Source organism: Watersipora subatra, chromosome 3, assembly GCF_963576615.1.
Source record: "Watersipora subatra chromosome 3, tzWatSuba1.1, whole genome shotgun sequence".
Classification (NCBI taxonomy): Eukaryota; Metazoa; Bryozoa; class Gymnolaemata; order Cheilostomatida; family Watersiporidae; genus Watersipora; species Watersipora subatra.
In genome coordinates this window covers 15,564,219-15,577,742 of record NC_088710.1, presented here as the reverse complement: position 1 = coordinate 15,577,742, position 13,524 = coordinate 15,564,219, and the positions used below count along the sequence as shown (strand labels likewise).

The 13,524-nt window shown below is 33.4% G+C and overlaps 1 protein-coding gene across 1 annotated transcript; it reads right to left on the bottom strand.

Moving 5' to 3' along the window:
- Nucleotides 1–175: 175 nt before the first annotated feature.
- Nucleotides 176–12,055, bottom strand: LOC137390378 (putative sodium-coupled neutral amino acid transporter 11). The gene is made up of 11 exons (XM_068076710.1): nucleotides 11,937–12,055; nucleotides 8,343–8,523; nucleotides 7,165–7,239; nucleotides 5,686–5,820; nucleotides 5,327–5,392; nucleotides 4,931–5,040; nucleotides 3,675–3,754; nucleotides 2,863–2,933; nucleotides 2,130–2,291; nucleotides 1,532–1,779; nucleotides 176–484 (listed from the first exon to the last, which is right to left on the bottom strand). Exons 1-11 carry the CDS (start codon nucleotides 12,000–12,002, stop codon nucleotides 176–178), a joined length of 1,503 nt encoding a protein of 500 aa, XP_067932811.1. The 5' UTR covers nucleotides 12,003–12,055.
- Nucleotides 12,056–13,524: the final 1,469 nt, after the last annotated feature.

The following is a 13,524-nucleotide window of genomic DNA, read 5'->3' as shown; positions in this document are numbered from 1 at the left end:
CAGATTTAAATTTGTTGATAAGAAATAAATGCATTGGAAGTTAGACAATAAATAATAAGTGTTTATTATCATAGAATAAAAAGATGAACAGTAATTCTTATTTTGGTTTATCAACATTCAACATAGAACCCCTACTGACATGTCATGTGGTGGCTCTGAGGCTAGGGTGTAAATACTAAGATAATGTAGACGTATTACCATACATACTATAATTTCCTGTTGTCATGTTGCCATAGTAATCAGTGAAATTAGTGTAAGACTCGGTGGCTGAGGGGCAGTAGGCGGGTGTTTTCATATGCCCGCATACCTGACCTTCTGCTATACGTAATAGAGTCATAGCAAATCCCAGTATAGAAGATATAATCCCAAATAATGCGACTGCTATCTTTGGTATACTCTTCAGGGATAAGATAGGCTCCTGTTGTAGTCTTAGTACACACAGTGGTGGAAATATAAATGCTAGCGGAATGGCGGCCAGAACACCCTGCAAATTGAACATTAATATAAAAACCTCAGACTAAATGATGATACATTGAATTATTGTCTACAAGCTTTTTAGTGAATTGTTTGTTTCAGATGAAAATATTCCCAAAAAATATACATACTTTTGATTATAGATGTAGTGTGCATCTATAATAATTATCTATAATATACAATATAGACTATACGCGGCGGTGATCAGTTATTACTTGACTACCAATGAGATCATCAATCCTGTTGGCTACTTAACAACCGGAGAAATAAAGTATTTGCCAATTGGCTGTTATCAAATGTAAAATTCATATTGTTTTAGACTTCAGAATATCTTTTTCCTTTGAGGGTTGAGCTTTTCTTTAGATGGCTAAATTTAAATTGAAAAAAGATTCAAAGCATTTTAATAATAATGATATAATATCAGTGCTAATAATAATAGTATTAATACAAGCCATCTTGGCGTGAGGTACAGATTGTTAAAGTGACAAGCACTTCTAGGTGTACAAAAAGCCAATCAGCAAGCAGCCCTAATCAACACATCTTTTCTAAAATATGCTGTCTATTCTAGCCTAGCTATTCTCAGCCAATGTTAGTTTATTTACCATTTTCATCAAGTCTCAATCATCTGAACTGTAAATCAATCAGACAATCAACCAGATATGCGTGGGCGTGAGTTTCCTTCCAGAGTGTTGTACTGTGATTATCACGTGTTATTATTACTGCTATTAATAGTATACAATAACCCTATTGATAGGTATAGCTGTATTTTACTCTCTCATGTATACTGTTTAGGCATATTGTACCATAGTGTAGTCTAGGAGTATGTGTATGAGACAATATAGGCTGTTTAATGTAATGTACAGCACTCAATTTTCAATGTCCTGACATTCCCAATCTGTATCAGTCTGAGCAAATGAGAGTTGTCTGTACATGTATTAATATTAATACAGCAAACATGGCTTCTTAGCTTCTCAATACAATTAGTGTGCTCAGAGCTTGCTCCTTATATAAGAAGGTAATATACACGCAAGTGTGCATATTATTTACACATACGTACATTGAACTGTAGCACCACCTCAACGCAGTCTGTTGCCATAGAGATGCCACAGGTGAGCGCCGCTATTATCACAGTAATTATCATGTGTCTGCCCAGCTGTGGCTCTTTCGTTGCAAATATTGAATTCTCAATGACCTCTCTGGTGACAAAGCATTCTAGCGGCCATGTTAGTACAATGTTCATAGCGTAAGCAAACCTCGCTACATTCATGAAATCATCTTCGAAGCAATAATTGAGTAAAACATCTCCTACAAATATACAGGGTAAGTTGACCTTGGTCTACCGTAATTAGGAGTTGTGTATCTTGTAAAAGTCTATATCAGCATGACAATACAACTTTTACTGTCAAAATAACTTTTTAAAAAGGCATTCATTTGTTAAGTAGAAAAAAACTTGTTTTAACTTGATACAAAAAGTACAGAAAGTATTTATTACAAGGCCTATTATAAATATATGTGGGCAGTGGTGAGCTATTGAGGTAGCATTTTAAAGATGTTATTGTTCTACAGTCTTTCCTCAAAGATAATATTAATGCTATAATATTACAAGACAACAACAAATACTCTCAAGTAATGGTATTTAAGAGATCGGTATGTACCTTGTACGTGTCCAGTAAATGTGATGTATCCGAGAATACCAAACAATAATGTAATAAACATGGACGTCAAGACTCCGATATGAGTCACCAAATTCCAGCGCTGCTCAGTTGGGTTTTCGAGTGATGTGTAAAGGAGAAATGAGTTGTGATGGCACATGTAGGCTAAAATAAATAAAATAATAATTTTGACTTCAATATATAACAATAGGCAGAGAGCTTACACTTCGAAACTTATTACTGTTATTGTTATTACTTGGACTATCGTTATGTGCAGTTTTTTAACAATAACAGTAATAAGTTTCGAAGTGTAAACTCTCTGCCTATTAGCTGGTCACGAATATTCATGCATGGATGTTTTGCTTCTACTAGCTTTTTCCATTTATTGTGGAGCAGCTGCTGCAACTGATAGGTTAATAAACGTGCCTCAATATCACTGATATATTAATAAACTTGCCTCAGTGTGGTTGATATGTTAATACGCCTACCTCAGGATCGCTGATATACTAATAACCTTACCTCTGTATCGCTGAGCTGATATATTAATAAACGTACTTCAGTATCGCTGATATATTAATAAACTTACCTCAGTATTGTTGATATGTTAAATTGTTAATAAACTTACCTCAGTATCACTGAGATACTAATAGACTTATCTCAGTAACATCCATGCTTAGAAAACATGTTATATGTAGGAAGATGCTATGTGTAAGAAGTATGAGAAATGGAAACCTACCAAAGCTTAGAATGCCAATTGATTGAGCGAAGTCGGGGTGAGCAAAGTCCCAGGCATCGTCTGTTATAAGTCTATAAGATGGTGCAAACTGATTAGCTTTGTGACACAAAAACATTAGTTGAAGTAAGAGCTTTGTTTAGCTGAAAAATAGTATGTTTGGCAAATATTCTATATGTTATTTTACATTAAATTCTGTAATACAATAATGTATTATATTATAATATTTAAGACAATAATATATACAATATAATATAATATTACATACAATATAATATTATATACATACAATATAATATTATATACAATATAATGTTCTAATCTGCTGCTCTATTCATCCCAAGTACTCCTTAAGTGGCTTTTTAGTAGAAAGCAATCTTCTTTAATCACCAAATTATTAGTTTTTACTTTTTCCGATGTTTTGATATCTGCTGACTCTATCATAGTTTTCAGCGCAGCGGGGAAGATTTATTATTCTTATGAGCATAAAATAAACAAATTAAACTCTCTACTAATACCTATCAATAGAGTCTAAAGAGCCATTGGGAAGAAACTCATCAGGTATGTACTAATAAATATATGTACATATTTATTTGTACATTTCACAGAGTTTGGCAAGTTGCCAACCATAATACTTTCAAGAGGATTAGCTGCCTGAAAGATTGATGTCAGGTCATGAAGGTTTTGTCGGTATTTTTAAAAATAGTGGCCTTTCATGATTTAAAATTTTTAAAAAAATTCTCTTTAGAGGATAAGCAAATATAAACAGAATATTCATTTTTCTATAAACATACTTGTTGAGTAACATGACTTACTCTGGGTCTCGTAACAGAATGGCTTTCACAAGCATGGCAAAGAGAATAAATATGACTAGAAGCAGCGACAGCAGTGATGCCTACAAAGAACAGAAATAAACCTATTTAGTTGGTCAAAAAAGATATAATTATATATTTAGCGCAAGCCATATATAGGCTATATAGCGCAAGCCATATATATATAACGCAAGCCATATATATAGCGCAAGCCATATATATATATATAGCACAAGCCATATATATATAGCTTGTACTATGTAATATGACATAAATATATCATATATATAATATTATATAAATTATATAATTTATATAATATATATAGTATACAAATTATATATATTATATAATTTAAATAATATATATAATATTGCATTTAAGTTTGCATTCATTATAAATGTTTAATAAAAAACCTGATGGTTAACTAAAGATCATCTTTTTTGTCAGTCTGATCGTCACCTAATTGTATGTTCTTTTTAGTCGGTTGGTCTGCCTAGATATAACTGATAAATTTACCATTTTAACCAAAATGTTATTACGGATACCAATATATTATTGGTGGAACCAGCCTACATGTAATTAGCCCTCATACCAAAAGCTGTTACTAGCTACCATATACAAACTTATAAAAAAGGTCATCCGCCTGTTACATATATATTGGATATAAATCAGTAGGTTGGTCAGCACAAATCAAATTAGCATGATCAAAATAAAATGACCGCATCTTGAAAGAGATTATAAATCTAGTTAAATATGCCAAAGAGATCACAACTCTATATAGAAATGCTATTAAGAGATCGCAAATCTAGATAGATATGCTACAAAGGTCGAAGAACTACAATGCTAAATAAGTACATGTATATGAAGAGAAAAATGAAACTTAACGACTTAATGCGTAAACTATGACCAGAATTTTATATTTATCCTCCCACTAAAATGACAAACATCGTTTTCTATTCTATAACACCGACATACTACATCCATCATCGTATGTTTCAGTTGATGAACTTTCTGTTTCTACAACCTTCAAATCACTAAGCCGACTCCTCCGCACTACTATTAGATTTCCAACTTTTAAAACATGTCTGTTCAACTCAATCAATAATTCATGATATCTGTCTTCTCATTTTTTCCTTTTTTGCCATATAATGAAAAACATTATTTTGTTGATTATTGCCAATGCCAATAAAGAGTTATACATACATACAAGCTACATTTCATAATATTTATCAGTTTTACTGATTTGGTGGACTTACCTTACTAATTTTAGCAACATCCCTATAAAGAGATAGAGGCAGCATGATGACTACAGTTGTGACAACGATGATCAGCTGTCTGCTCGCTAGAGCAGTGCCATGCACGGCCTCTACAATTATATATAAATATCATTCTTATTATTATTACTATAATTATTATATAGTATTATAAAGTATTATATAACGATTGATTATGAGAATAGGTAGCTGACCCATCGTATTCAAATGAAAAATACAAATATTGTCACATTACAAACTTTAAAATCTAATCATCATTTGCTGGTTACAGCCGCTGACTTTAGATGTACTATTATTAGTTTGACAAATTAATCTATCATCTAGTCGTTTACCTATAAAGTGGTTAAGAGGTTAAAATGGCAAACTGTTGGGACTTACCTCCTCCTATCCTCTCTATAACAGCTGTGATGCTGTCTCCAATGACTACATTGTATCCCACCATAGCTGCAAGAACACAGTTTCACATCACAGTATAATATTTAAGACTTAGTGATCACTCTATGGATAATTCTATTAATTCTATCTCTAATATTATACCTCAGGCTATTGAGACATCTATAATCATGCCAAAAATAAGACATATACAGATATAGCTGATCACATCTACAAAGACTTCCCGAAGAAGGCTGTATTGTGGAAGCATTAGCCATATGGTAAAGATTAGTGCCTGTGACATTTGTGTGTGTAAACTACAAGCATCACAGAGAATCCATAACAATAGGAATGTAAAAGCTCACCTATAAAAGGGTAGAGAAACTGCATCGCTGTTAGCAGAAGAAAACCAACTTTACCAAAAGTAGTATTCACTAGTCCTTGGTAGGTTTTTGTGTTAGCTAAGTTACCTCCTTGTATCAAGAGCACTATAGAGTAGTCTAAAAAATACCATTCATTCAAAATAGTAGCTTATACCATTGGTCTTCATTGACTTCCTGTGAGACGGCATTCAAGCGAGACAGAAGCAAAAAGATATTTGAACAACTTCTGAAATTGAGTAATCATTTTAAAAATAGTTTTCAAATTTTAAAAAGGCTAAACAGTTTTTTGATCTTTTAATTGCTGTCAGAATCGTTGCTTTTAGTCATTACTGTTCATGACTCATGCAAATTTTTTGTAATCACTCACAAACACTGCTAGTTATGGCAGTGTTCATTCACTCGCAGCTTGTAGCATTAGCCATATGGCTTACAAGCTTGCGAGTGAAAAATCTTAAAATCATAACCAATAAGTACTACTAGCTATGACTCATAACCATAACTAGATGTGACTCATAAATATATTCCGAGCTTTGACTCATAACTATTACTAACGATGACTCATAACCCTTACTAGCTGTGACTCAAAACCATTACTAGCTATGACTCATAACTAATCCTAACTGTGACTCATAACTATTACTAGCTGTGACATAACTATTGCTAGCTATGACTTAAAACTATTATTAGCTGTGACTCATAACTATCACTAGCTGTGGCTCATAGCTATCACTAGCTGTGACTCATAACTATCAATAGCTGTGACTCATAACCATTAATAGCTGTGACTCATAGCTATCACTAGCTGTGACTCATAACTATCACTAGCTGTGACTCATAACTATCACTAGCTGTGGCTCATAGCTATCACTAGCTGTGACTCATAAATATCAATAGCTGTGACTCATAACCATTACTAGCTGTGACTCATTGCTATCACTAGCTGTGACTCATAACTATCACTAGCTGTGACTCATAACCATTACTAGCTGTGACTCATAACTATCAATAGCTGTGACTCATAACTATCAATAGCTGTGACTCATAACCATTACTAGCTGTGACTCATAGCTATCACTAGCTGTGACTCATAACTATCACTAGCTGTGGCTCATAGCTATCACTAGCTGTGACTCATAACTATCAATAGCTGTGACTCATAACCATTACTAGCTGTGACTCATTGCTATCACTAGCTGTGACTCATAACTATCACTAGCTGTGACTCATAACCATTACTAGCTGTGACTCATAGCTATCACTAGCTGTGACTCATAACTATCACTAGCTGTAACTCAAAAGCAAGACTAGTAACTCTTAAACACTACTATTTGGTATCTCCATTAAAATAAGTATATAATAATAGTATAGGGCTAGTTAGTAGAATATGGGTTATGCATAACTAAACCTGTTTAAAGCAGCTTTGAGAGTTTGCTGATAGAAACATGCGGCCAGAAAACAAACCTGTGAGAGCAGCAATAGATATGATTAGAATTATTCCAAGTCCAATACCAGCTTGATGCAAGGCGTAGGGTATGCCTACAAGTGAAGTAGAGAGTGGGTCTGACTAGTACAGCTGTTATAAACATTGTAGTTCTCTCTGTCCTTCAACAAGGTCAAACTAAGCAAGCAAGACTGATTTATGGATATGTTTATAAACTCAGACTATGAAACTGTCTTCCAAATGTTCAACGCTAAAAGTAAGTTTATTATTTGTGTTTTAAAGCCGAATAATTTTGTGCTATTCAGTTATTTGAGTTTGTGTAAGTAGGTACATGGAATACAAGTTCAGCAAGAAATTAACATAAAATGAGGGACAATCATCAACCCTGTTTTCACATCAGCCCAAAGACTTAGAAAAGGACATTATTATGTCTGGTATCTGCCTAGATCTACTGGAAGTATGTCAACTGCTTTCTGACATTTGTAGACCGCGTAATTATAGCTAAAGCTGAACATGTGAATAGAGACACAAAAAAATCAATAACTTCAATATATTTGCTGTATCAACCATAACACAGGTGAAATATGTAACACCCACATGCTAAGTGGTACAATGAAAAATTTAAAAACAGCTAGAACATTTTGTGTATTCTGATATCTAAGAAAGACGTCTGGTTTAGTAATAAACTTTAAGCAGTGTTTTCATTTTACACGCCATTAACTACTAAAAACAGAATAAAAAATAAATGTGGAAGTGATTAATATTTTTATTCACAGATAATTTGGACTAATTATTTATTTGGTTCTATTAATTTAGTAACTTAATAAAGTATCACAAGTTTACACGCATCGCAGCTAACAGCCATCTTACCATTTTCTGACAAGCACAACATGTCATTGGTCATTTAGCCTTGAGCCAAACCCAGAACAGTTGAAGCAACATTTATACATGTTAGCGTTACCATAAATGTTAACTTATTATTGGGCCAGCGAAAGCGTGTTAAGACCAATGCTGCTTCACGTAAAAGTTAACGCTTTTGCCCTTTAGCACTGACGACAGCCAGGTAGAAAGAGATGAGGTAGCGGAATCAATAAAACCATATCTCTTCACTCGATACTCGCAGACTAGCAGATTAATATCTGGAGGGTACCTATTACACCGACACTAGCAGACTAGCAGATTAATATCTGGAGGGTACCTATTACACCGGCTCCTATAATAGAGTTGATGAAGTTGAAGCTAGCTCCGGGAAGAGAATTGAGTTCAGGATTCCTCGTGTCATCAGGTTTGCTTGTGTTCTGCTCTCCTTGCTCTAAATTACCATTTAGCTTCTGGTAGCTGCTAGCTCGTGATATACTTGTCGTTTCACTGGCAGCATCCTGTTGTACAGAGACATTTGCATACCAGGACTCCAATCATCACAAGAGTATATGGTGTAATATAATACTTATATACAAATTGGTTAGATATAGAGCGATGGAATTACAACAATCCTACAAAACCAAAAAACCAAAAAACTTCAAAATTTTAAACCTCCAAATGACTAATTAAATAAAATACCTTTCAGTAAAATGTACAGTAAACTACACATTATTTGAATACAAATACAATGTATGGCTATCATGTTGTTGATGTTGAATGTGAACTCTAACTTGATTAAAGTTGTTTTAGTTTGAAAACTGTCAGAGGAGTCAACATGAAAGCGTGAGATTAATAACTTAGAGTATGTAAATATTGTGTGGTTCAGATAATTTTAACAAGGAACTAATCCTGCTCTATAACTAGGTTATTATAAGCATAATGCGCGGATGATTATATCCCGCCCCATACCAACTCTCGGTTTATAAGTTTTCTGGCAATCTTGAACATATCAATAGTTTATAACCGTGTTAAAGTTTATATGTTATAGTTTATATGTTATAGTTTATATGTTATAGTTTATATGTTATAGTTTATATGTTATAGTTTATATGTTATAGTTTATATGTTATAGTTTATATGTTATAGTTTATATGTTATAGTTTATATGTTATAGTTTATATGTTAAAGTTTATATGTTATAGTTTATATGTTATAGTTTATATGTTAAAGTTTATATGTTATAGTTTATATGTTATAGTTTATATGTTATAGTTTATATGTTATAGTTTATATGTTATAGTTTATATGTTATAGTTTATATGTTATAGTTTATATGTTATAGTTTATATGTTATAGTTTATATGTTATAGTTTATATGTTATAGTTTATATGTTAAAGTTTATATGTTATAGTTTATATGTTATAGTTTATATGTTAAAGTTTATATGTTATAGTTTATATGTTATAGTTTATATGTTATAGTTTATATGTTATAGTTTATATGTTATAGTTTATATGTTATAGTTTATATGTTATAGTTTATATGTTATAGTTTATAACCTTGTTAAAGTTTATATGTTATAGTTTATATGTTATAGTTTATATGTTATAGTTTATATGTTATAGTTTATATGTTATAGTTTATATGTTATAGTTTATATGTTATAGTTTATATGTTATAGTTTATATGTTATAGTTTATATGTTAAAGTTTATATGTTATAGTTTATATGTTATAGTTTATATGTTAAAGTTTATATGTTATAGTTTATAACCGTGTTAAACATAATCTATGATTAACAAAAGAAGAATCATGTTTTCTGTCAGTACCAAAAGTGTGACAGACTGTTGCTGGTATTATAAAAAAATCTCGGTCTACGCTAATATTTTAGTAATACATGTATATTAGCGCTGGTGTCAAAGCTGACATATTAGTAATGGGTGAGAATACTGCTGAGAAAAATTCTGTCAATCAACATGGTACTAATTAGCTCGTTGATTAAATTTTACTTGCGTACTCTAAATTGTGTACAATGGTTATTATGTGATTGAAGAACTAAAACATCAATAGTATAGCTATTGCTATTGCTATTTAAATATTTTGATTTTAGTTTAATTTGAATTGAAAACATCAAAAGTCAAGTGTAGTACATAATTTATCTATGAAAAGTTCATGTGTGACATATTAGGAGCAATAGAAAGTTTAATATTTAGTTTCATTAAGTATACCGTAAGTAAATACAGTAAATATAAGTTAATATGCATATGAATTGGGCCATGAATTTGCTGTTAACAGAAAAAAAACAACTCTTGAGTTTATGTAACAGAAAACATTTGTTTAAAATATGCAGTATTGAGTTCTAAAACATAATGTTGCATTTTTGTACTTAACAATACAATGAATATAATTGTATCATGCGCATGGCTGATGTGGTTGACAACTACATGTATAACATTGTAGGATGTCTGCAGTATCTATCGCTTGTCTCTCCAACATCTACATGTATGACAGGCATTACACTAACAAGTATATGACTATGGTTATAAAATATGAATAGTGTCTGGGAACCTGGGGCACTAATGTATATGGTGTCACAGGTGTCACATGTGTCACAGGTGTCACAGGCGTCACAGGTGTCACAGGTGTCACAGGTGTCACATTGCTGACTATGATATATCTAACAGCATGACCATAAATGGTATCTATAAAATATCTGACACGAAGGGCGTATAAGTTATTTGTGAGATTTGGACACTATTGGTATTTATGAAATCTATGATATATGTCACAAATCCGACATTTATGACACATGTCGCATACCTGCCATATATGACAAAGGTCACATATCAGACATTTATGACACATGTCGCATACCTGCCATATATGACAAAGGTCACATATCAGACATTTATGACACATGTCGCATACCTGCCATATATGACAAAGGTCACATATCGGACATTTATGACACATGTCACATTGCTTACACCTATAGTACAGCTGACTTATATGACATATCTGACATTTAATCAAGCCCTACATCTGCTTACATCTGTGACATTTATGACATGAATGATGTGTTCCATATGATATTCAACACATCTATAGCACTCTTGACATCTATGTCAGCTGTCAATCAGGACATGATGGGTGATGCTCATAGAAGAAGTTTTAACTAACAACTATGAATTAAGAGTTGTAAAGATGAGTCATGCAAAACTGTGCTTGTTGTGTGAGCGCAATCCCTCAAAAAATTATTATGCCTGCTTAGTTTACTACTCTTAGAAAACATACATAGCCTATGTAGAGGCTATGTATGTTTTCCAAGAGCATTGTTGTACAAACAATGCCTCTGAGGGATTGGCTGGGCATGTCCAATTCCAGTGGCAAGGGAACCTCGATCACCGGAGACATACCCAGTTGCAGAGAGCAATCTAAGGTTGGATGCCTCTTTTGAAAATTGAGCCCCAACCTGTTGTTTGCAGGTCCAGCTTTTTAGACCACTAGGCCATTGCTGATCTTAAAGTCGCAACAGACCTCATCACTCAAACTGATAAAAGGCTATGACTCATCAAGCTCTTATTAAGGCTTCTTCAGATGATACTAGTCTGTTTTTAAGCATTAAAAGTTGGCAGATGGATTGTAGTCTCCTTGACCTCAATCTGTATCTATTCATGTTTAGCTTCTTCGATGGCAACTAATTCAACCTATGTGGCAGTATATCTCTATACCATGTATGTGACAAAATTCTCTAAGCCAACACTCTTATTAGCAGGTAGCTAATTTACATATTGATAATATTGTCTAGTCTCTCATCTTTGGCACAAACTCTTGCTGCCAGAAACTGCTGCCAAAAGAGTGGAGACTTCACTGATTTAATAAGAGAAACACGAAAACAAGCCAATACAAAAACCCAAATGATATCCATTACCGTATCGTCAGCAATGCTGTTTCTGCTCCCCATTTCATAGTGTTGTAGTCGTCTGCTTGCTGACATGCTTCTGCCTTGTATCTTATTGAACTGCCTCTATCTTAAATTTCAGGATGCCGCATGCAGCTCTCACAGACACGGACTAGAGAATGCTGACGCCTCAAATTGACTGCGTAAAAAGTTGAGTATCGGAGATGCTTACTAAAGTCATCGCTGCTATTAATGTATAATAGCGGAGAGTCTCTCTCGTGAATCAATACATTCAGTCTGAAAAATCAATGGCCCTCAGAGCGGCCATAGGCTGTTTTGATTAGTGGGTGTTGATCATGGTTAAAAGGCAATAGTTGCTAACTACAGCAGAGACGGAAATAAGGGCCTGGTGACTGCTACATAATCAGAAGTCATTCCTAACTCATTTCCTTACTGGAATGAGATGCTGTCAGCTAGGTTTCCTATTTGCTTATAGCAGTGAAATGTTGCAGGCAGGTTGACCTATTTATAGTTGGTACATTCGCTGCTAACATTTTTAAAACGAATGTTCAGACGCGAGGTGTTTCTAATCACTTGCATTCTGGAGAGGTTCTCCATGTTATAGTTTTCATAAAAAAGAATTTATTTGTGAAAATCGTGAGCAATGCTATGAATAGTGAAACTTCAAGCTCTGAAGATAATCGCACGAGTATTCAGCACAGATAAAAACAAGTTTATAACAAAATATTTACACCATTTCAACAGTTAACGCACTATAGCTATTGTTTTAGTTTGTTGCGTACTAAACCCCCCAGACTTCAGGAGCAATTACTATACATAATTATATCAAATGCTGGATGGAAAAGCTACCTCTACAAAAAGAAAGACCCAGGTTAGTATTTAACCTATAACCTTGCGAATCCGTTCACTATCCCCTCATAGTGGTACCAACTTGCTAGCAAAACAATTGGCGGGTGTTTATTATACTTGAAACACTTATAAAACTTATGGAAACCTTACATTAATCTAAAAGCCACAACTCTAATAAAAGATTATAGTTGAAGGAAATCTCTGAAAAAATTAAAAAAAACAATGGGACCAGCGCAGCCTAATTGTGACCAGCTCTAAGAATGACCAGAAGTTGCCTGCCTTTGATAGGAATTGTATGACATATAATTAGTAATCAACGTTATTGTGTATCGGCTTACTAGCATTTATTGATCGGTTAAAGTGCTGTCTATTCATACAAAGTCACACGGCAGCATAGCGTGTATCAGTTTATAGTATTGACAGCGTGTGTGATAAGGAGGTGGCATATTTGTGTGAGTGTATCTTGTTAGAGTCAGCGCTTTCTGTAGCATCATGTCACCTGATGAAGGAGCTGAATAATTTATGTAAAGAGGCTGCCAACTACTCAGAAGTAGTATATATTATACCTGTAGGGCATATTTCATTTTACTGATGCTTCAAAAGCCAAAACCATTTCAAAACTCGTAGGCTCATTGGGTAAAAAACGAGCCATAATTTGCAAGAAACAATTTTTTATCACAACGGCTCAGGAAGCTATAAATTATCATAGGGATGTCATAACAGAACTTTATGTGACAAAGTTTATTAA